This window comes from Camponotus vicinus, unplaced genomic scaffold, assembly GCF_025532165.1.
Source record: "Camponotus vicinus isolate PSW18456_S1 unplaced genomic scaffold, iyCamVici1.0 SCAF_7, whole genome shotgun sequence".
NCBI classification, from domain to species: Eukaryota; Metazoa; Arthropoda; class Insecta; order Hymenoptera; family Formicidae; genus Camponotus; species Camponotus vicinus.
In genome coordinates, this window is record NW_028141979.1 from 10,985,521 (window position 1) to 11,007,274 (window position 21,754).

Sequence of the window (21,754 nt, forward strand, 5' to 3'; positions counted from 1 at the left end):
ACGAAGAAACGGAAGTACAAGTTCCGATCTTGCACTTAAAACCATTAAATGAAGTGCTCGATGACCATGAATCCACTTTGGAAGACTTGAATGACTTGGAGGAAATAATATGTACAGAGGGAGAAATCAAACATAAAGAATCTCACCAAATGCCTGAAAGGTTCAACTACAAGGAAGAGGACGAAATTGAAGACGAAAATAAAGATAAAAATAGTCAAAATAATATTAGCATCAAAGAAACTCGAAGTAAAAATAATAAGGAAATGCTAAATCAAGAAAAAAATAAAATTAAAAATAAAAACAAAATTAAAATCAGAATACAAAAGGGGGAAGAAAAGGAAATTAAAAGTTACGTAGATGGAACGGAACCAGAAGATGAAGATAAAAACCACCAACATAATCTTGCTATCGAAGGAATATCGGATGAAAATAACGAGGAAATATTAAACCAACGGAAAAACAGGAAAGAAATCAAAAATAAAAACAACTACGAAAAGAAAAATAAGGAATTAAATTCAAATTCCCTAGGAGAGGCAAATTACCAGACCTCTTCGGAGGAGACTAACTCTAGGACTTCGGAGGGAAATTTCCAAACCTCGACAGAAAATCCTAGCTCCGTCAATTGTGAGGGGGGAAGTTACCAAACCTCGTTACACAATTCGACATCTTCTAATTTTAAAAAAGGGAGCAATTCTTCATCTCCCTTAGACATCGAATTCCCAGAGATTGAATTATTCTCAAAAAATAACGACAATGAATTGGAGATTTCTCTAAAAAATCTCTTTGAAGAAGTTCAAAAACAGATTAGGAAAAACAAAAAATTAAAACCTAAAGGTCTTCAAAGGAATAAACCATCTTCAAAAATTTCCACGTCCTTATTAAATAAATCTCAAGAGATCATAGATAAATTTATGCGAAAACGTAAATCAAAACATAAAGGAAATCGACAACTTGATATTGCAAACTCCAAGTGTCTAGTGGTCACTGAAGGAAAAATAAAGGATCGACTCATCGAGATAATAGAATCACTACGATTAGAGCATCTAAATGGGACGGAGAGAGAAAGCATAATAAAGTTAATAACAAACAGTCAAGATCGATTTCACGTTCCTGGAGAAAAATTGACTGCAACAAACGTATTACTACATCAAATTCCGACCACAGATGATCATCCAATAAATACTCGACAATATCGTTTCCCACAAATACACAAGGACGAAATAAATAAACAAGTAGAGGAATTACTAGAAGGAGGAATAGTAAAACACTCACAATCACCTTACAATACTTCTATATGGATTGTGCCAAAAAAGGAAGACTCTAAGGGTAATAAGCGATGGAGAATGGTTTTAGATTTTCGCGCTTTAAACGATAAAACTATAGGAGATGCATATCCTCTCCCGAATATCGTCGATATATTAGATCAACTGGGAGGAGCTCGTTATTTTTCAATATGCGACTTAGCATCCGGTTTTCATCAAATAAAAATGGATCCTGCAGATGGTCACAAAACTGCTTTTACAACGCCTTTTGGACATTATGAATTCGACCGAATGCCTTTCGGTCTTAAAAACGCTCCAGCGACCTTTCAACGTCTAATGGATTTAGTGTTGACTGGATTACAAGGTGAAGAATTATTTGTCTACATGGACGATATTGTTATTTATGCATCCTCGTTAGAAGAACACGAAAGAAAATATAATGCCTTAATTGAACGGCTTCGCAAGGCTAATCTAAAATTACAACCCGACAAATGTGAGTTTCTGAAATCTGAAGTAACATATCTGGGACATGTAATCGGTAGAGATGGAGTAAAACCGGATCCGAAAAAATTAGAAGCAGTACAACACTTTCCAAGACCGAAAACACCAAGAAATATTAAACAATTTTTGGGACTTGCCGGATATTATAGAAGATTTATACCAAATTTTTCTAAATTAGCAAAACCATTAACACTATTATTAAAAAATGATGTTCGATTCGAGTGGACAACCACTCAAGAAGAGTCATTTGAAATCTTAAAACAGAAATTGTGCGAAGAACCAGTACTACAATATCCAGATTTCTCTAAACCATTTATTTTGACTACTGACGCTTCTAGGATAGCTGTAGGAGGAATCCTATCCCAAGGACAAGTAAACAAAGATAGACCAATAGCTTACGCTTCACGAACTCTGACCGACAACGAATTAAAATACGATACCTACGAAAAGGAAGCACTTGCAATAGTATATTGCGTTAAGCATTTCCGACCATACCTGTACGGAAGAAAATTCACCTTAGTCACAGACTATAAACCATTAATGTGGTTTAAACACGCTCAAGATGCAAATATGCGGATATTAAGATGGAGATTAAAATTGGCCGAATACGATTATGAAGTAGTATACAAGGCAGGAAAAACTAATGTAAATGCAGATGCATTATCCAGGAATCCCGCAAATATTGAAGAACTTGATTGCAAGATTATAAGAAATAAAAAACTTTTAAACCCCGATAACCCCGAAGATGCACAAGTAATATCTGAAATGTTAGAAGAACTTGAAGAAGATGAGGAAGAAGAAGAAAGCGACTATTTTCATTTACATCTTTCCGACAGCGAAGATAATGAAGAAATAATAACGGAAGACAATCCTGACTCCCTTCCATTTACCTTAGAAGAATTAAATGAACCGGTTGAAGCACAGCTAACAGAGAAAGCATTAATACATGATCCTCCTAAACAGAACAGAATATTAACAAGAAGTCAGACAGCTAAATTAAAAAACGATACCGAAAAAATTAATGAACGAAATGATCCTCCTGATAAAATTTATAAAACAATAAATGAATTAAACATAGAGGAAGAAGAGAAGGAAAAAGAGGAAAGGGAAAAGGAAGAAGATACGGACGAAGAAGATACGGAAGAAGATGACATAAATAAAAACCTAAAATCCAGGAAAACAAAACCCTTTATAATCAGAGATAAATTCTCAAGGAGTAATATTGTCGACTCACGCGAATTACTATTTTTACGAAGAGATAACATTGCATATTTTGTTGATACTGAGGGAAATCCTTTGGATTCTGGATCTAAAAAATTATTTGAGCGAAACGAATTACCACATCTAAATTCTCTAGTCTTGAGTAAAGCTACCGCCATAAAATATAAGAACTATTACCACGTAGCACTGCCTATCAGCGAGGGACAACGAGAAGGCCCTACAGTAGCTCTCAACCAAATCATTAGTGTTAAACGATTTACGAAATCTACTTGAAACATTGAAATTAGAAACAATTAGCATAGCAAAAACTGATTACGTTAATAATGTCCCATGGGATAATATTAAAATACAGCTTCGATTGATACTCCTTGACGTACCCACCAAAATAATAATATGTAATGGACTAATTAAATATCCTCCTAAAGATTTACGCCCTGTTATAATCGGCGAGATGCACTGTCCGCCAACAGGAGGACATCGTGACGTTACTAAAACATATCATAGAATAAAACATAATTATTACTGGGAAAATTTAAAATCCGATATTCAAAAATATATACAACAATGTCTACAATGCCAATTAAAGAAATTAGTCCGAGTAAAAACTAAGCAACCTATGATAATCACCGACACTCCAGGGTCTGCTTTCGATAAAGTAGCAATGGATATCGTCGGTCCTTTATCAAAAACCGAGAGAGGCAACGAATATATACTGACGTTACAAGATCAATTAACAAAATTCTGCATGGGAATACCATTGCCAGACCAGACGTCTGAAACAATTGCAGAAGTATTCGTAGACCGTTTTATTTGCGTACTTGGATCTCCCAAAGCCATATTAACAGACCAAGGCAGAAATTTTATTAGCGACCTAATGAAAAAATTAGCCAAGGTATTTAAAATCCGTAAATTCCGTACTACCGCCTTCCATCCGCAATCAAACGGATCTTTGGAGAGGTCACATCACGCGCTAGGAGAATATCTTAAACAATATGCTAATGAACAAAAGCAATGGGACCGATGGATAGGACTTGCAATGTTTAATTATAACACAAGCGTGCATGAAGCTACAAAACACACTCCATATGAGTTAGTATTTGGAAAAATAGCAAGAGTCCCTTCAAGTGAGCTTCCAGCACCCGAGGATAGATTAGCGAATTACGATGAATATCTGATAAACCTTGTAACGCAACTACACACCATTCAAGGGAATGCCAGAGAAAACGTGATCGACGCCAAGCATAGATCAAAGAAATATTACGACAGAAAGATCAACCCTCAAACCTTTAAACCTGGAGATCAAGTATTTTTATTAAAAGGGCCGAAACCGGGAAAATTCGGCGATCATTACACAGGCCCGCATGAAGTTTTAGAAATACTGAATAAAAATAATGTGAGAATAAGAATAAAAAAGAACAGCCGAATAGTACATCCGAATCGGTTGCGAATTTCTTATATTAAACCCACTAATAAATCATCAAGCCATCAAAAGGAATAATAATAATAATAATAATAATAAACTTAAATAATAATAATAATAATACTAATAATAATAATAAATATAGTAATAAAATCAACCATACTAACAATAGTAACATTAATAAAACTCTTACGGGGAAAGGAAAATGCACGTATACACATAATATTCCTGTTATTATTAGGTAGCAATTAAATAATAAATATAATAACTACACTAACGAAGTAAATGAATAGCAATAGATACGTAATTATATCAATGAAAAATTTTCAGATGGATCCCAGGCAAATAGCCACGTTAATATTTTTATTTGTGGAATTACAATCTACTTACGGAATAATAGGCTATGATTGTGGTTCAGCATCCGCTAACATCACTACGCTATCGTTACTGAACATCGAAGAATGCGATATTCCAAAGCAAAGTGTAAACTCAAGCAGAGTTTATATTCAGCTACTTCAAATTAACGAATTTGATTCCGTAAAAGTAATACAATGCAAAGTTGAAATTGATCGACTAATCAGAAAATGTGGAATGTTTTCACATTCTATGGATGTATTTAACGGCAAATATTCATTTATACAAGAAGTAACCCGCGAGGCATGCCGCCGTATGCATACTTATGGAACGTTCCAATTAACAGAAACCTATATAACTGGATTAAAATCGAATCAAACCATGACTCGCCCAATAACATTAGCCGGTCATGTCGATTCAGATGGATCATGCTCCGGAAGCACGTATTCAGATCCTTATGGAACGTGGGCGGATGTCGTTGTACTGGGCAGTATTAAAATAACCCTCCAAGATTACATAGCCGACGTAAGAATAAATACTAACAAGGTACATCTTAGATCCGGAGTAGCGTGTGAACTTAGCGCTGTTCAGATATAGAAGGAGGAGACACCTTCTGGGATCCCGTACCTGCCGATACTTGCAAATTTTCTAGTTATGGTATATTATACGAGGGATATGCCGATAAGATAATCGATAGTATGAATCAACAGTCGCAGGTAGCTTATTCGTTAACGACCCAAAATACTATATTCGCATTAACCAGTAGAGGAAAATACATTACCTGTGGGTACACTCTTACCCGTACCGAACATCCAAAATTAATAATCTTTGAAGCTTTACCGGGCGTCGAAATTTTTAAAAAACAGTCAAAAGTATCGAACCTTGATATCTTCACATACATGAATTCTAAATTTGTGTATGTAGAAAGGCATATACGCACACAAATAAACGAATTATATCGAAATATATTATTACAACAATGTAGTCTGGAGCAACAATTACTGCAAAACGCATTAGCTATAGCTACTCAATCACCTGACATATTTGCATACTATCTAATGAAAGGACCGGGATACATGGCGTTATTAGCCGGTGAAGTAATTCACATCGTGAAATGCGTACCTGTCGAAGTAAAACTCGCCCAAACAGAATATTGCTTCAATCAACTCCCTGTACTGAGGGGAAATCAAACGTACTTCCTAACGCCTCAAACACACGTGTTACTGCGACAAGGCACACAAATTGCATGTAACGCATTCGCACCTGCCATGTATCTGCTAGGAGACTCGTGGTATAAACTTATGCCAAAACCAATAGATACAGTACCGCCCACCATTATGAAACCTTTAACTAAACCTACTTGGAAATATGTTAGCCCCGGATCACTCGCCATCAGTGGGATATACACCGAGAACGATCTTGAGGATCTTAAAGACCACATCATGTTTCCTGCCGAAAGACCTGCGGTGCTCAACACCATTGCAAGGGGAGTAATGGGGAGACCCACGTCCTTGCAAGGAGGCTCAATCTCTAACCTGCTAGACAAAAATGCAATAGAGCAAATAGCCGTTTCCACATGGGAAAAATTTTGGAAAAAATTTCTAATCTTTGGAAATATTAGCGCCGGAATCATGGGAATATATTTAGCCGCGAGAATTTTCAAATTAATATTGGATACGTTAGTACATGGTTATGCCTTACACACAGTGTACGGGTGGTCCATATACCTCCTAGGGGCCATCTGGGATTCCCTTACTCAACTTTTATTACATCTGAAATTGAAACAACCATCGTATACTAATCAGCCAACCGCACCGGCTGCCGAAGATTCACACAAAAATAAACATCCCGCTGATATCGAAGCCCATATAGGGCCCTCTGACCGCGTTTACCCATCTCTCTCTCTGAAGGAGAATTGTAATTTTACATTACAACTCAAGGAGTGAAGGCTCAAGCATACCGCTAGAAACCTCCTCCCACACTCTCTCTCCTCAATCTTCTGCAACTGTTTCATTCTCCCTCAAACTCAATTAAATAAAGACAAACTTACAACTGATTGGATAAACTAACTTCTTCGTAGAAAAATGGAACCAGCGCCCATTGACACAGAAAGTCTTACGCGTTCTCGCCTGGAAGTCTTTATCCTCCGGGTCGTGTCCCCTCTGTTATTCTGGGTCCGATTGAAAAATGGCGACCAGGACCTACAAGAGATGGAAGAAGAACTTGCTCTCCGCATGTCACGAAGGAGCAAGTTCTTAATCTGCTACCCGGATGATATAACATTAGACATGGACGTCGTTGTCAAAGAAGGTAATGGCTGGCGACGAGGATGAGTGGAGAAAATCAGCCGGGCATCCGGTATGGTTAGAGTACGCCTAGGAGATCATGGCTGGTCAACCTGGCGATCAATGTACGAGATCTATCGCCTAGAAGACAGATTTCGAGAACTCCCGTGGCAAGCTTTTGCGTGCGGACTCGCCTACACTGGGTCACCTAATAATGCAACGACATGGCCAGAAAAAACCCGAGAACTCTGCCGGCTCTTGGCTGAAGGTCACACCGGCTGGATTAATATAGTATTGCCCTTGGGTAGAGGATTCGCCCTCGTCAAACTTACAATACAGGGAGAAAACAACGGAGAAACCTACAACTTCAGAGATATATTAATTAAACTAGGACACGTGGAATTGAGCACTCGAGTAACAAGAGACGTATACCCCGCAGTATGAAAAAAAAACAAAAGAGAACACACGAATATAATAAAACCAGAATAAAACATAACAAACGCATATCCCAACCATATATGCACACATATATATATACTGAATACTATAATTATATATATATTACGTATTGCGTACTTAGTGTTTACAAAACTATTAAGCATAAAGTACATTAGGATCATTTAGTCACGTTATATATACCCATGCACATATATAATATTAGTATACACACATATACATATATATATATTTTTTTCTTTTTTTTTTGCATCAACATATACCTCTTACTTTAATGCCATACACATCAACACTGCTATATATTAGCCTGTTAAATCGCCACATTCAATGTAAAAAAATGCATACATCAAGCTAAATTATGTAAGAAAATATATACAATATATCTACATTAGATATTAGACCAAAAAAAAATTATTTTTTTTTGTTTTTTTCTCTTTCTCTCTTTCTCCTCTCTCTTTCCTCCATCCCCTCGCCCTCGCTAGACATACTGGTATTCTTTTACAAACTATACGTTGCCTTTCCCTTAAAGGCTTATACATAAGTTATTAATTGTACCCTTTAACGAAGTATTAGTAATAATAATAATAATAATATGGATAGTAGCAATAACGATAATGAATAGCAATAAAAATAATCACACTGTACTTCCTCAATAAAACATTGTTAGAAATATCTTCTCAACGACGTTATCCCCCCTTATAGAGAATGGAAATCGAATTCATCGACACCACTCACTTATGCTCAGGGCATCAAGAAGTGAGAGTTGTATGCGTGCCGTTACTCTTCTGGGTACAACTACGAAATAACGAAAGAATCTTCGAGAAATTACAAAGTAAATTACAAGTTAAAATGACCACCAATAAGAAACTCCTGACAAACATACATGAAGACCAAGTCGTCAGCGTAATGCACAACAAGCTCTGGCACAGAGGTATAGTAACCAGAGTCAGCAGAATAATCGGAGCAGCCGAAATCTCTCTAAAGGACATTGGCCGAAAATTAACTCTGTCTCACAATGAACTGTATGAACTCGACGATGAATTCAAAAACTTACCGTGGCAAGCCATCGCTTGTTCTTTAACTTATACAGGACCAGAACTCCCTACTTCCACCTGGCCAGAAACTAGTAAAAATCTTACCCGCATAGTCGCTGAGGGCAATAAAGGATGGATAAATGTAGTACAGCCTCTTTGGAAAGGAGCTGCTCTAGTTAATCTCCGACTACAATCAATAAATTTCGATGCGTCGTACGACTTTAAAGAAACTCTAATTAAATTAGGAATAGCTCGTCACAGCAAGAACATTATGGAGCATGTTTCCCCTGCACTCTAAAAAAAAAAAAACATTTTCCTACAAAAAAATATAGAAAAAATAATAATAATAAAATAAAAATATATAGAACAACTGCTACCTTATCCAAATTTTTGTCACAAACAACAAGAGTCATCCCTGAACACTTGACAATCGCTTACAGTATTGAAATGCCGAGACATCACCACCTACAGGCCCCTGAAAATCAAGAGGAAGACTATGGATTGATCGACGGCGTAAGACCAGGCTATCATCCTAAAATCTACGGTTACCTATCTGAATTCAGATGTGTTGTGTCATTCGAAGGAAAAATTTACCAACGAATCTCGGACGGTTATAAAATTTGTAGTTCATGCTTCTACCAGGTTCCGGAAGAATATCAACAAGAACACGCAATGGTGCCATCACATAATTTAATACACAGGATTTCGGCAGAAAACCAAGCCAATTGCACTCAATGCCATAAGATAATAATAAAAATCAGACCAGCTGTTGAATGTAGAGGATGCATCGAAGAATACTTAACCACCGATGAAGCATATCTCTATGAAGGATGGGGAGCGCCTGTCTTCGCACGATGGGAAGAAAAACAATAGTGAAAAGGAAACCCCCCTTTTTCCCCCTTTCCCCCCCCACCTTCAACACCGGATCCAGACTCTCTGACCATAATCACATAGCATCGCTCATCTCCGCATTATTTACTCTTTTTCCTTATTAAAAAAAAAAATATATATATATATATATATATACACAAATAAAAAAACGCATAATCTGGCATTCTAAGTATTTACAGTTAATTCTTCAATGATTAAACATCAACTACAGCTTAAGGAGATCACGAATTCCTTCCGATTACCTGAAAGGAAACCATCGACGCTCATTTAGATCAAACAAGGAGAGTGCCTGCCCGTCCCCAAAGGAAAAAGAGTAACAGCGAAGGACACAGGAAGAACCTGGTTTCTCTCACATACGCACATCTGGTATCGACTCTGACAAGGATGATATGTCCATATCTCTCTCTCTTATCCTTTCTATCCTTTCTTCGCTCCAGCCTCCTCTTTTGCGCTACTATATAATTGCGCTAAAATATCAATTATCAATTCCTTTTATATACTATCTTTATATTCTTCTTATATTAAGTTACCTTTGTATTTTTACTCACATTTTAATCATTATTATAAAATATATATATATATATATATTTATATGTATATGGAAATCTTGTGCAGGAAGGACGAAGAAATAAAAGGAAGGGGTTATGGAAGTTGCCTTTTCCTTCCTCCTTCCTTTAAGAAAAGGGAGAAAGAAGAACTAGCATATACTATAATAATTAATTTATACACTTATACTATACTCTTACACGTTACATTAAGTATATAATAATGCGTGTAATTTCCTTCTTTTTCTCAGAAAGAAAAGAATCGAATATTTGTATTATTTGCAAATGTTGTGTACTCCCCCAACATTTGTCTAAGGCGGGGGGTGTTACGTCCGATGGACGTCATGATTCTTTTCTTTCTTTGAAGCTATACAAAAACTATACGATGACCATGTGCGCGGCTAACTCTCGGCGATATCCAAATCAAGGAAATGAAAAGTAATAAATGAGTCTCGACTACGCGGACAGCATGTTATTATAAATAGAAAATTTCCACTAAAATAAAGAACTGTAATAAAATCGAACTCGCACATGTTTACAGTTGGGACGTCCGTTAGAACCATCGGAACTCTAGTAACAAAGCGATCCTTCTTAAGAATCGCACCAACTATAAACATATGTATATCTGACCCTTGCAGCGGATATCTGAGATCGAGAGACTCGAAGCAAAAATATACAAGAAAAACTAGAGCTAAGGATGGTCAGTCGTTGGAACTTAGAAATTCTAAATCTGAACCAGAACCGCAATAAAATTTTTATAGCGCTCCACACGTGGAGCTATGAAAATAGAAACCCTCCAGGGTTGCAGAATCTTAAGCTAGTAATCAAAAGGGGAAACTAAACAATTCGCCTGGCCACCCTTAAGCGCTAACCGAAACGCGAAAAGACTCTCGCAAGTCATAAAATCTGTCCGCTAAGCTCCCACTCTCTGCTGGATAGAGCCAAAATTTGGAACCAAAGGGGCAGCCTATTACAATCTTAGAACCGCCTTTCCCTCCAAAATCAGCCTCCTTGTTCTTAAGAAGGGGAGCAACTGAAATTATCTCATTCGCCCAAAAGGGATTCCCACTATCCAGAAAAGAGGAGGAGCAATGACTTTAAAAACTCGAGCGCAAGACGCGAGACACAGTCTTTCCGTACTCAAAAATTCTCCTGCAGTTCCCAGTACTTCTTCCGCAGTTTGAGCGTCTGAGTCTTAGCTTTCGCGAGTTAGATTAACCGAAAAAAGGAAACGCGAAGTGCACGAAGTGAACAGAGTCCAACATCAACCAGGTCACCCGTTCTCCAGCATTGAGGCCTCTCCGACCGCGACTAGAGACTCGCCTTGACTAAATCGTTATATATATAATTATATATATATATATATCAACGCTCTCAATAAGTAGTAAGTCTATATCCTCTCTCAGTCCTTATTTCTCCTTCCCATTCGATTGAGAAACGATCTTTAAGTAATTAAAGAGTTGAGTTACAGATCTTTAAGGTAATAAGAATTTAATCAATAATACTCCCGATCAGTTAAAATTCCATAGTAACCATCAATAGTAATCTATCGTTAACAGTTCAATTCCCCTCTCTCGTGTTAACCAACTGTCATTGGGAATGAGCCTTGATTTTTCCTCTAATCTATAGAAGATAAATTTCGACAATTTAATAATCGTTTAATTACTTCTTGTCTTTTTCCTCTTCCTAATCATCCTCCTCATCTCTCCCTGTTCGTCTAGAATCTCCGCAAGGCAATTCGCGAACAATCCCTCGTTCGCCGGGAATCTCCGCAAGGCGATTCGCGAACAATCCCTCGTTCGCCGGGAATCTCCGCAAGGCGATTCGCGAACCATTCCTCGTTCGCCGTGAATCTCCGCAAGGCGATTCGCGAACCATTCCTCGTTCGCCGGGAATCTCTGCAAGGCGATTCGCGAACAATCCCTCGTTCGCCGGGAATCTCCGCAAGGCGATTCGCGAACAATCCCTCGTTCGCCGGGAATCTCCGCAAGGTGATTCGCGAACAATTCCTCGTTCGCCGGGAATCTCCGCAAGGCGATTCGCGAACAAATCCTAAACCGAATTTCTCCTAAATTTCAAACCTTTATTTGAAACCATTTTAGAGTCACGTTAATTCATTTCATTCCCCTTCTATTTATTACTTAACTATCTCTTTATTTGTATGACCAATTTAAACTTAAGAGTAAAATCTTTCAGAACGAATTATTATTTTGCCTAAGGCTTATCCATCTTTTCCCAATGACAACAGTGATATATTTTATAATAGCTAGTCTAACATCAAATCAGTAAAATATTCAGCGTCAAAATTATTATTAGTGCCTCCCACCGGTAAACGGCGGGCAGCGTTGCGGTGGCGGAATCGGCGGAACAGACGGATACAGGCTCAATCTTTACCTAAACCTATTAATGGCGATACCTTAGATAATATTGACGCGCCCGTTAGCAGTAAAAAACTCGACACTAACACACACACACCTAACCCCTCTTCCTCACCCCGTATTCCGAATTATTCTCCAATCTCGTCCCCAGGGCATTCCTCGACCTTCCCCGGTTCCACCTGTTCCAGGCCCCGCGCCGTCGTCTGGTTCACCCCCCAGATCTCCTACCCTGACCCCACCAGAATTTTCTCCTTCCCCAGCTACTTCATCAACCCTTGTATTCCAACCCTCTCCTTTGCCTTCTCCCGAACCCCCTCGTTCCCCCTCACCTCCTGTCCGGGAGCGTACTCCTCCCATACCTGTCATCACCCTCGACTCAGACCCTCCTTCCCCTTCCACCTCCTCAGAGTTTCCTGAATTCAGCGAGGCTCTAGGAGATTTCGCGAGAGATCTTCCCGACCTTGAACAAGATTCCCCCGATTTCGACTTCCCTCCCGATTCCCCGTCGGAACATCCTCACCATAACGAAACACCTGAATCTCCCCATCCCGATTCTCTAAATTATTTCTTATCTCAGTTCCCCTTCTTCGATCTTTCCATACCTGAAGGAACATTCTGTGTGGGCCCAGGCCGAGTTAACCACCAAGACCTACTGAATCACATAACCACCGCCCCTTCCAATTCCGTCATCCCCTGGTACCTCCCGGGTTATCACCTCCCTTTAGCTGTCCCTATCCAAACCCTCTGGAGGAGGTTTCCTCCTTCCACAGCTAGGATTGAAGAACTCTGACCCTTCGCTTTTTCCCTCACCCAATAAATTTGTACATAACCCCCCACTTCCTGTAACTTACACACACTTATCCGCAACCGACGAATTCTATACCTTCCTTAAGTAGTAAGAGTTATTCATCCTTTTTTTTTATTTACACATTCACTTTTTCATTTTGCTTTATTTCTTATATTATATTAATTATATGTATATTGTATTAACCAGTCAGAATTTAATTCTTAACATAAATTCTTCCCTGTATATTCTGATTGATGACCTCCGAACGATTGTAACACGCGAGAATATATACACACACACGCAGATACCTACTCACCCATAGCTACAACTGCTAAGATGTATTTTTCTTTCTTTATTTTTGCATAATATATGTACTTTTAATTTAATGTATAATTTAATTATTTATCCCGTTCTCTTCCCTAAATCCTGAGATCGCACTAGGTCCCATCCCGCGTAATAAGGATTAAATTCCTTTATCGAAAAGGGACCATCGAACGAATAGGCTTAAAACGCAGCGTTATAGAGACCTTCGGTCGCTGACCTGTGTCAGGCCCTTCACATTCGTTCGACCCGATCCATACACACGCCCGAATAAAGTGTGTCACGGGGTAAGTAAGTTGCGACCTTCCATACGGCCCATCCATTCCAGGGTCTGGACGTAACAGAGCGATATGAAATATATTTACAGGGTTACTTAAAAATCTTTTTCTAAAAATACAAAATATAATTGAAAATTTTTTGTGTGTTGTTCTGTATATGTGAGGGAATTTCCGCGGGTGTTACATTGGTTCGGAGGACGTCAGCCAGGAATAAAAGTGGTAAATCTAATCTTAAGTCATTAACCCTGGCTGGAGATTATTACAATTTTGTTTCTTTTAAATTTAAAATTTCCTATCTAAACATGTGTATTATAGGTGGGGAGGAAAGAAGGGGGGGGAAGACAAAAGGTTAAGGATTTTCAAATTGGATAGTGGACGGAGGGAATTTCTTCCACAGGGCATGAATAGGAACTCCTAGTAGAAGGTGGGAGCCAGGGAGATACCAAGCAATTATAGCATCGGGAGGGGCACTGGTTAGGTAGTGAAGGAACTCCTCGTGGTCCACAGGACCGGGGCCCACGCGGAAAAATCCTTCGGGAATGGGGAAGTCGATGAGGGGAAACTGAGATAGGAAACAACCTAGAGGGTGAGAAGGGGGAGGTTCAGAAGTTTCGGGACTGTTAGGATGTCCCGACGGGGAATCGGGAGGGAAGTCGAAGGGGTTGGAATCCTCTTCAAGGTCGGGAAGATCTCTCGCAAAATCTCCCAGAGCCTCGCTGAATTCAGAAAACTCTGAAGAGGTGGAAGGGGAAGGAGGGTCCGAATCAAGGGTGATGATAGATATGGGAGGGGTACGCTCCCGGACAGGAGGTGAGGGAGAACGAGGGGGTTCGGGAGAGGAGACTGGAGAGTAGCTAGGAGGTGGGGGAGTGTCGAGTAAGTCGAGATTTCGTAAATTATTATTACTATTATTACTATTGTCGCTATTATTGCTAATATTGTTACTATTATTATTACTATTATTACTATTGTTGGTATTATTGCTAATATACACTCACCCGCAAAAAAAGCGGTACACCTAAAATTTGAGAAAATTTCATCAAATTTTAAATGATCATAACTTGGTAAATAATGATGATAAAAATATGTTTAAAAAAACAAAATGAAGGCTGTAATGTCCACTTTAATAATATTTAAGTGGCAATTATGCTCAGCCATTGTTTTCAAAATGGCGGATAAGGAAGTGAAAGGATGTAAAATTGATTATTAAAGGATCGAGTTTGGGACGCTGCACGGCGTAAATCAGGTAACGCAACCCAATGAGACCAAATGCTCGTGAAAGTGTGGAGTGTTATCTTTAAAATGTTTTTTTACCGAGCTCGATACGATGATTTTTCGCTGAGTTATTCCGAATTTAATTAAAAACGCTCTTTTTTCTTCTTCAATTTGCAGCTCAGCGAATAATTATCGTATCGAGCTCGGTAAAAAAGCATTGTAAAGGTGATACTCCACACTTTCACATGCATTTCGTCCCATTGGGCTGCGATACCTGATTCACGCCACGCACTGGAGCAAAGCGGGAACCTTTATTTATCGGTTTTGTATGCTTTCATTTATCCGCTATTTTGAAAAAAAATGGTTGCACATAATTTCAATTTAATTTAGGTGTGTGTGTGTGTGTGCTCGTTTGTATACCACAAGGATAAGGACCCCGTGGTTCGTCAGCTCCACAGTATTTAAAGACTCCAAACCCTCCTTGTGGCGTGTGTGTGTGTGTGTGTGTGTGTGTGTGTGTGTGTGTGTGTGCTCGTTTGTATACCACAAGGATAAGGACCCCGTGGTTCGTCAGCTCCACAGTATTTAAAGACTCCAAACCCTCCTTGTGGCGTGTGTGTGTGTGTGTGTGTGTGTGTGTGTGTGTGCTCGTTTGTATACCACAAGGATAAGGACCCCATGGTTCGTCAGCTCCACAGTATTTAAAGACTCCAAACCCTCCTTGTGGCGTGTGTGTGTGTGTGTGTGTGTGTGTGTGTGTGTGTGTGTGCTCGTTTGTATACCACAAGGATAAGGACCCCGTGGTTCGTCAGCTCCACAGTATTTAAAGACTCCAAACCCTCCTTGTGGCGTGTGTGTGTGTGTGTGTGTGTGTGTGTGTGTGTGTACGGGCGCACGCATGTGTGTATTAATAGTGGGTATGACCTCCTCGTGCGCGTATTACCTCATTCATACGATCAGGCATACTCTGTATTAGTCTTTTTATTTCATCCTGCGTAATTGCATCCCATGCATTTTGAAGAACTCTTTGAAGTTCTTGCAGTGACTGAGGTGCAGGTACGTGATTTCGTACTTTCTTGCCGAGATTGTCCCACAAATGCTCAATGGGATTTAAATCCGGACTACTTGCTGGCCAAACAAGTCGATTTATGCCAACTTCATCGAGGAAATCAAACACTCTTCTCGCAGTGTGTGGTCGAGCATTGTCTTGCATAAACAAGAAGTTCTCTCCGATAAAGGGTGCATACGGAACAACATACGGAAGGAGTATGTCTTCCACGTATACATCTGCGTTCATGTTCCTGTCAAAAAAGTGCAAATCTGTATGAGCGTCCGCTGAAATACCTGCCCAAACCATCACAGAGCCTCCATTGTAGCTGTACCTTTCACTTACAGTACAATCTGCAAATCGTTCTCCACGACGACGATAAATTCGTTCTCGTCCATCTGGAGAATAGAGACAAAAACGAGATTCATCGCTAAAGAGTACTTTGCCCCAGTCTGCGTAATTCCAGTCTCTATGCGCAACTGCAAAATTGAGTCGAGCTACGCGATGACGACCTGTAAGAAAAGGTACAGCCGCTGGCCTGCGCGAAAACAGATTTTGTTCCGCTAATCTTCTCCGAACGATGTCAACGGATACATTGCAATTGTGGACATCCCTTAAATTGTTTCGAATTTGAACAGCTGTTCGATGTCTGTCTCTTAATGAATTTAAAACAATAAATCGGTCATCGTTTTCATTGGTACGTCGAGGGCGCCCAGAACCAGGCCTCCTCTTGAAAGAATTGGTGTCTAAGTACCTGGCATAAGCACGTTGCACAGTTGACACTGACAGATCAAGTGCCTCAGCAACGTATCTTCGACTTCTGCCATCTTCAATTAAAGCAACAACTTGAGCAGCTTTTTCTGGAGTTATCGTTGCCATAATCGAGAAGTAATTTCGAGAAGAAGTAATTAATTATGGTTTCAATAGATGAAGTTGTGTGAATGTTTTTTCCGTTTGAGACGTGCTTATGCCAGGTACATTGAAAGACTATAGTACAAGTTATGCGATTGATTTGCTAGCTCTCTAGACGCGTTGCTCCTTGCGACTTCATCTATTGAAACCATAATTAATTACTTCTTCTCGAAATTACTTCTCGATTATGGCAACGATAACTCCAGAAAAAGCTGCTCAAGTTGTTGCTTTAATTGAAGATGGCAGAAGTCGAAGATACGTTGCTGAGGCACTTGATCTGTCAGTGTCAACTGTGCAACGTGCTTATGCCAGGTACTTAGACACCAATTCTTTCAAGAGGAGGCCTGGTTCTGGGCGCCCTCGACGTACCAATGAAAACGATGACCGATTTATTATTTTAAATTCATTAAGAGACAGACATCGAACAGCTGTTCAAATTCGAAACAATTTAAGGGATGTCCACAATTGCAATGTATCCGTTGACACCGTTCGGAGAAGATTAGCGGAACAAAATCTGTTTTCGCGCAGGCCAGCGGCTGTACCTTTTCTTACAGGTCGTCATCGCGTAGCTCGACTCAATTTTGCAGTTGCGCATAGAGACTGGAATTACGCAGACTGGGGCAAAGTACTCTTTAGCGATGAATCTCGTTTTTGTCTCTATTCTCCAGATGGACGAGAACGAGTTTATCGTCGTCGTGGAGAACGATTTGCAGATTGTACTGTAAGTGAAAGGTACAGCTACAATGGAGGCTCTGTGATGGTTTGGGCAGGAATTTCAGCGGACGCTCATACAGATTTGCACTTTTTTGACAGGAACATGAACGCAGATGTATACGTGGAAGACATACTCCTTCCGTATGTTGTTCCGTATGCACCCTTTATCGGAGAGAACTTGTTGTTTATGCAAGACAATGCTCGACCACACACTGCGAGAAGAGTGTTTGATTTCCTCGATGAAGTTGGCATAAATCGACTTGTTTGGCCAGCAAGTAGTCCGGATTTAAATCCCATTGAGCATTTGTGGGACAATCTCGGCAAGAAAGTACGAAATCACGTACCTGCACCTCAGTCACTGCAAGAACTTCAAAGAGTTCTTCAAAATGCATGGGATGCAATTACGCAGGATGAAATAAAAAGACTAATACAGAGTATGCCTGATCGTATGAATGAGGTAATACGCGCACGAGGAGGTCATACCCACTATTAATACACACATGCGTGCGCCCGTACACACACACACACACACACACACACACACACACACACACACGCCACAAGGAGGGTTTGGAGTCTTTAAATACTGTGGAGCTGACGAACCACGGGGTCCTTATCCTTGTGGTATACAAACGAGCACACACACACACACACACACACACACACACGCCACAAGGAGGGTTTGGAGTCTTTAAATACTGTGGAGCTGACGAACCACGGGGTCCTTATCCTTGTGGTATACAAACGAGCACACACACACACACACACACACACACACACACACACGCCACAAGGAGGGTTTGGAGTCTTTAAATACTGTGGAGCTGACGAACCACGGGGTCCTTATCCTTGTGGTATACAAACGAGCACACACACACACACACACACACACACACACACACACACACACACACGCCACAAGGAGGGTTTGGAGTCTTTAAATACTGTGGAGCTGACGAACCACGGGGTCCTTATCCTTGTGGTATACAAACGAGCACACACACACACACACCTAAATTAAATTGAAATTATGTGCAACCATTTTTTTTCAAAATAGCGTATAAATGAAAGCATACAAAACCGATAAATAAAGGTTCCCGCTTTGCTCCAGTGCGTGGCGTGAATCAGGTATCGCAGCCCAATGGGACGAAATGCATGTGAAAGTGTGGAGTATCACCTTTACAATGCTTTTTTACCGAGCTCGATACGATAATTATTCGCTGAGCTGCAAATTGAAGAAGAAAAAAGAGCGTTTTTAATTAAATTCGGAATAACTCAGCGAAAAATCATCGTATCGAGCTCGGTAAAAAAACATTTTAAAGATAACACTCCACACTTTCACGAGCATTTGGTCTCATTGGGCTGCGTTACCTGATTTACGCCGTGCACCGTCCCAAACTCGATCCTTTAATAATCAATTTTACATCCTTTCACTTCCTTATCCGCCATTTTGAAAACAATGGCTGAGCATAATTGCCACTTAAATATTCTTAAAGTGGACATTACAGCCTTCATTTTGTTTTTTTAAACATATTTTTATCATCATTATTTACCAAGTTATGATCATTTAAAATTTGATGAAATTTTCTCAAATTTTAGGTGTACCGCTTTTTTTGCGGGTGAGTGTAGTTACTATTATTACTATTATTCGGGGTTTGATCCGGAACAAGGGGTGTGGTTCCCTTGGCCAATTTCTTTTTGAGCGCCCGATTCCAACGATTCCGGCGCCGCAACTGCGCTCGGCGTTTACCGTGGCCCGGCACTAATAATAATTCGACGGTGAATGTGGGTATTTAAAATATCGTTAAGAGGTGTTTCTAACTAATTACCGTTAACTATATTACCGTTGTCATTGGGAAAAGATACTTGAATCTTAGGCGGGATAGTAACCCGTTTATATCCTTAAATTTAAACTGTTCTTAATTGTTGATTACTGATGATAAAATAATATAAGTGAAGGGATAGTTAAGAGAATAGAACAAAAAAATTTGAAAGGAAATAACGTAAGTTCCAAATGGTTTTTAAGAAAAGTTTCAAATTTAGGAGGGTTCGATCGAGAGTCAGTCTTTGGAGATTTGAGCCGGATTAAAAATCGTTCGTGAACCGCCTTGAGGAGATTCTAGACGAACAGGGAGAGATGAGGAAGATGATTAGGAAGAGGAAAGAGACACGAAGTAATTAAACGATTATTAAATTGTGGAAATTTATTTTCCATCGATTAGAGAATAATCGGTCAAAGATCATTCCCAATGACAGTTGGCTAACACACGAGAGGGGGAAGAAAATAAAGTGAAAGTGGACTTACTAATTATAGTGAGCGTTGCAAGGTGTTGAAAAAAAATTTAATCCGACCGGAGCTGGAAGCGCAGGTGGGTGGCTGTTGGTTGAAGATGAGTGGAATGCTCAGTTGATCCAAAGTTCACCTCACTCACTTCACTTACTTATTGAAAATGATTGAATTTAGACAAATACTCTGTGCTGCACGAAAGAGGTGTCGTAATTTCTTTAAAATGAACTGTGTGTCCGCGCCTTCGGCTCTCGAGTTTTCAGGTTTTTACTCCTCCCTTCTGGATGGTGGGGAATCTTTTTAGGCGAAGAAAATAATTTCTATTACTCCCATCCTAAGGTCAAGGAGCTTGATTTTTAGGAGGAGAGGGGTCTCTTAAGATTTTAATTGGTTAAGCCCTTTGGCTCGAGACTTAGCTCCATCCAGTAGGGAGTGGGAGTGAGCTGATTATCTTATCGCTTGATGATTTGGCGATTCGGAGAATGCTTGAGGGTGGCCTGTCGAACGAGCGCACGTGCACTATCAATTTCGAAAGGTTTATTATTTGTCACTCTCCCGAGGATCTTTATTTGAAAATTCTTTAGATAGAGAGGCTTGGAACATAAAGCCGTACCAATAGATACGGGATAGTTAGAATTTCTCATAACAACTTTTCATCATATAACTCGCAAATTTATTTAGAGTTTCGTTAACGCTATCTCGACTGGCCATTCTCAGTATTAGATTTGTTAAAGTTTAATGGCGATACCCGCGGGTGAGGTTGCGTTCTTCTAAGTGCTATCTTTATTCCTAAGAAGAATCGCTTTGCATTCCGAATGCAAATCGATCCTTGATTTCTTTCTTCCACGAAATCGTTTCGAGGAAAGAAAAGAATCGTGGAGTCCACCGGACGTAACACCCCCCGCCTTAGACAAATGTTGGGAGTACACGACATTTGCAAATAATAGGAATATTAGATTCTTTTCTTTCTGAGAAACGGAAAAAAGAAATTTATACGCATTATTATTATATACTTAAAGTAATATGTAAGAGTATAGTATAAGTGTGTTATAAATTTTAAAGGAGGAAAGAAAAGGCGACCTCCATAACCCCTTCCTTTTATTCTTTCGTCCTTCTTGTACATGATTTCTTTTTATATATGTATATGTTTTGTTTTTTTTTGTTATGATTAAAATATAATATGATTAAATATTATATAAAGGCAACTTAACATAAGAAGAATATAAGGATAGTTTAATAAAAATAATTGATAATTGATATTTTAACGCAGTTATATAGTTGCGTGAAAGAGAAGACTGGAGCGGAGAAAGGATAGTAAGGACAAGAGAGAGATGTGGACATTTTGTCTTTGTCAGAGTCGATACCAGATGTGCGTATGAGAGAGAAAGACAAGGCTCCTTCTTTGTCTTTTGATCTTACTCTTCTCTCCTTAAGGGAAAGACTGGTATTCTTTACCCTCGATTCAGGTTAGTCTCGTCAGTCTTCCAAAATGTTTCAATACAGTTTACACATTCGTTTGCAGGTCTGATTCTCATCATGGTTTGATTGCATTGCGTGCAATTTCTTAGAGGTTCAGTAAAGTCTCTATGAATTAGCATGTGTGGCAACACCATTAAGTACTTACGTCGGTGGCCTTCTGGCACTGTAAGGTAGCAGTGGGTGCAAATTTTTTGATGATTTGTGAGGTGTTGGAAGATGTAGTTTTCTGATTGCCTGACACACCTGAGTTCTAATAGGTAATCTGGTGTTCCAGAATGGTCTTGTGGTCTTGTAGATCTATGAATTTCTTCTCCATGCGTGTCGGGGTTCCAGGAAAGCCATTGTCTTTCTGCCATTTTACGCTGC

General features: G+C 39.5%; 1 protein-coding gene and 1 pseudogene across 1 annotated transcript in view; both read left to right on the forward strand.

Annotated features, from left to right (window-relative positions):
• LOC145974560 (uncharacterized) overlaps window positions 1–21,754 on the forward strand; it is a 148,920-nt gene that overhangs the window by 8,780 nt on the left and 118,386 nt on the right. The window contains exon 2 of the mRNA XM_083104458.1: window positions 4,098–4,108. Coding sequence (XP_082960584.1) covers window positions 4,098–4,108 — 11 coding nt within the window. The remainder of the gene's footprint in view (window positions 1–4,097; window positions 4,109–21,754) is intronic.
• LOC145974957 (uncharacterized) lies at window positions 4,735–6,704 on the forward strand (annotated as a pseudogene).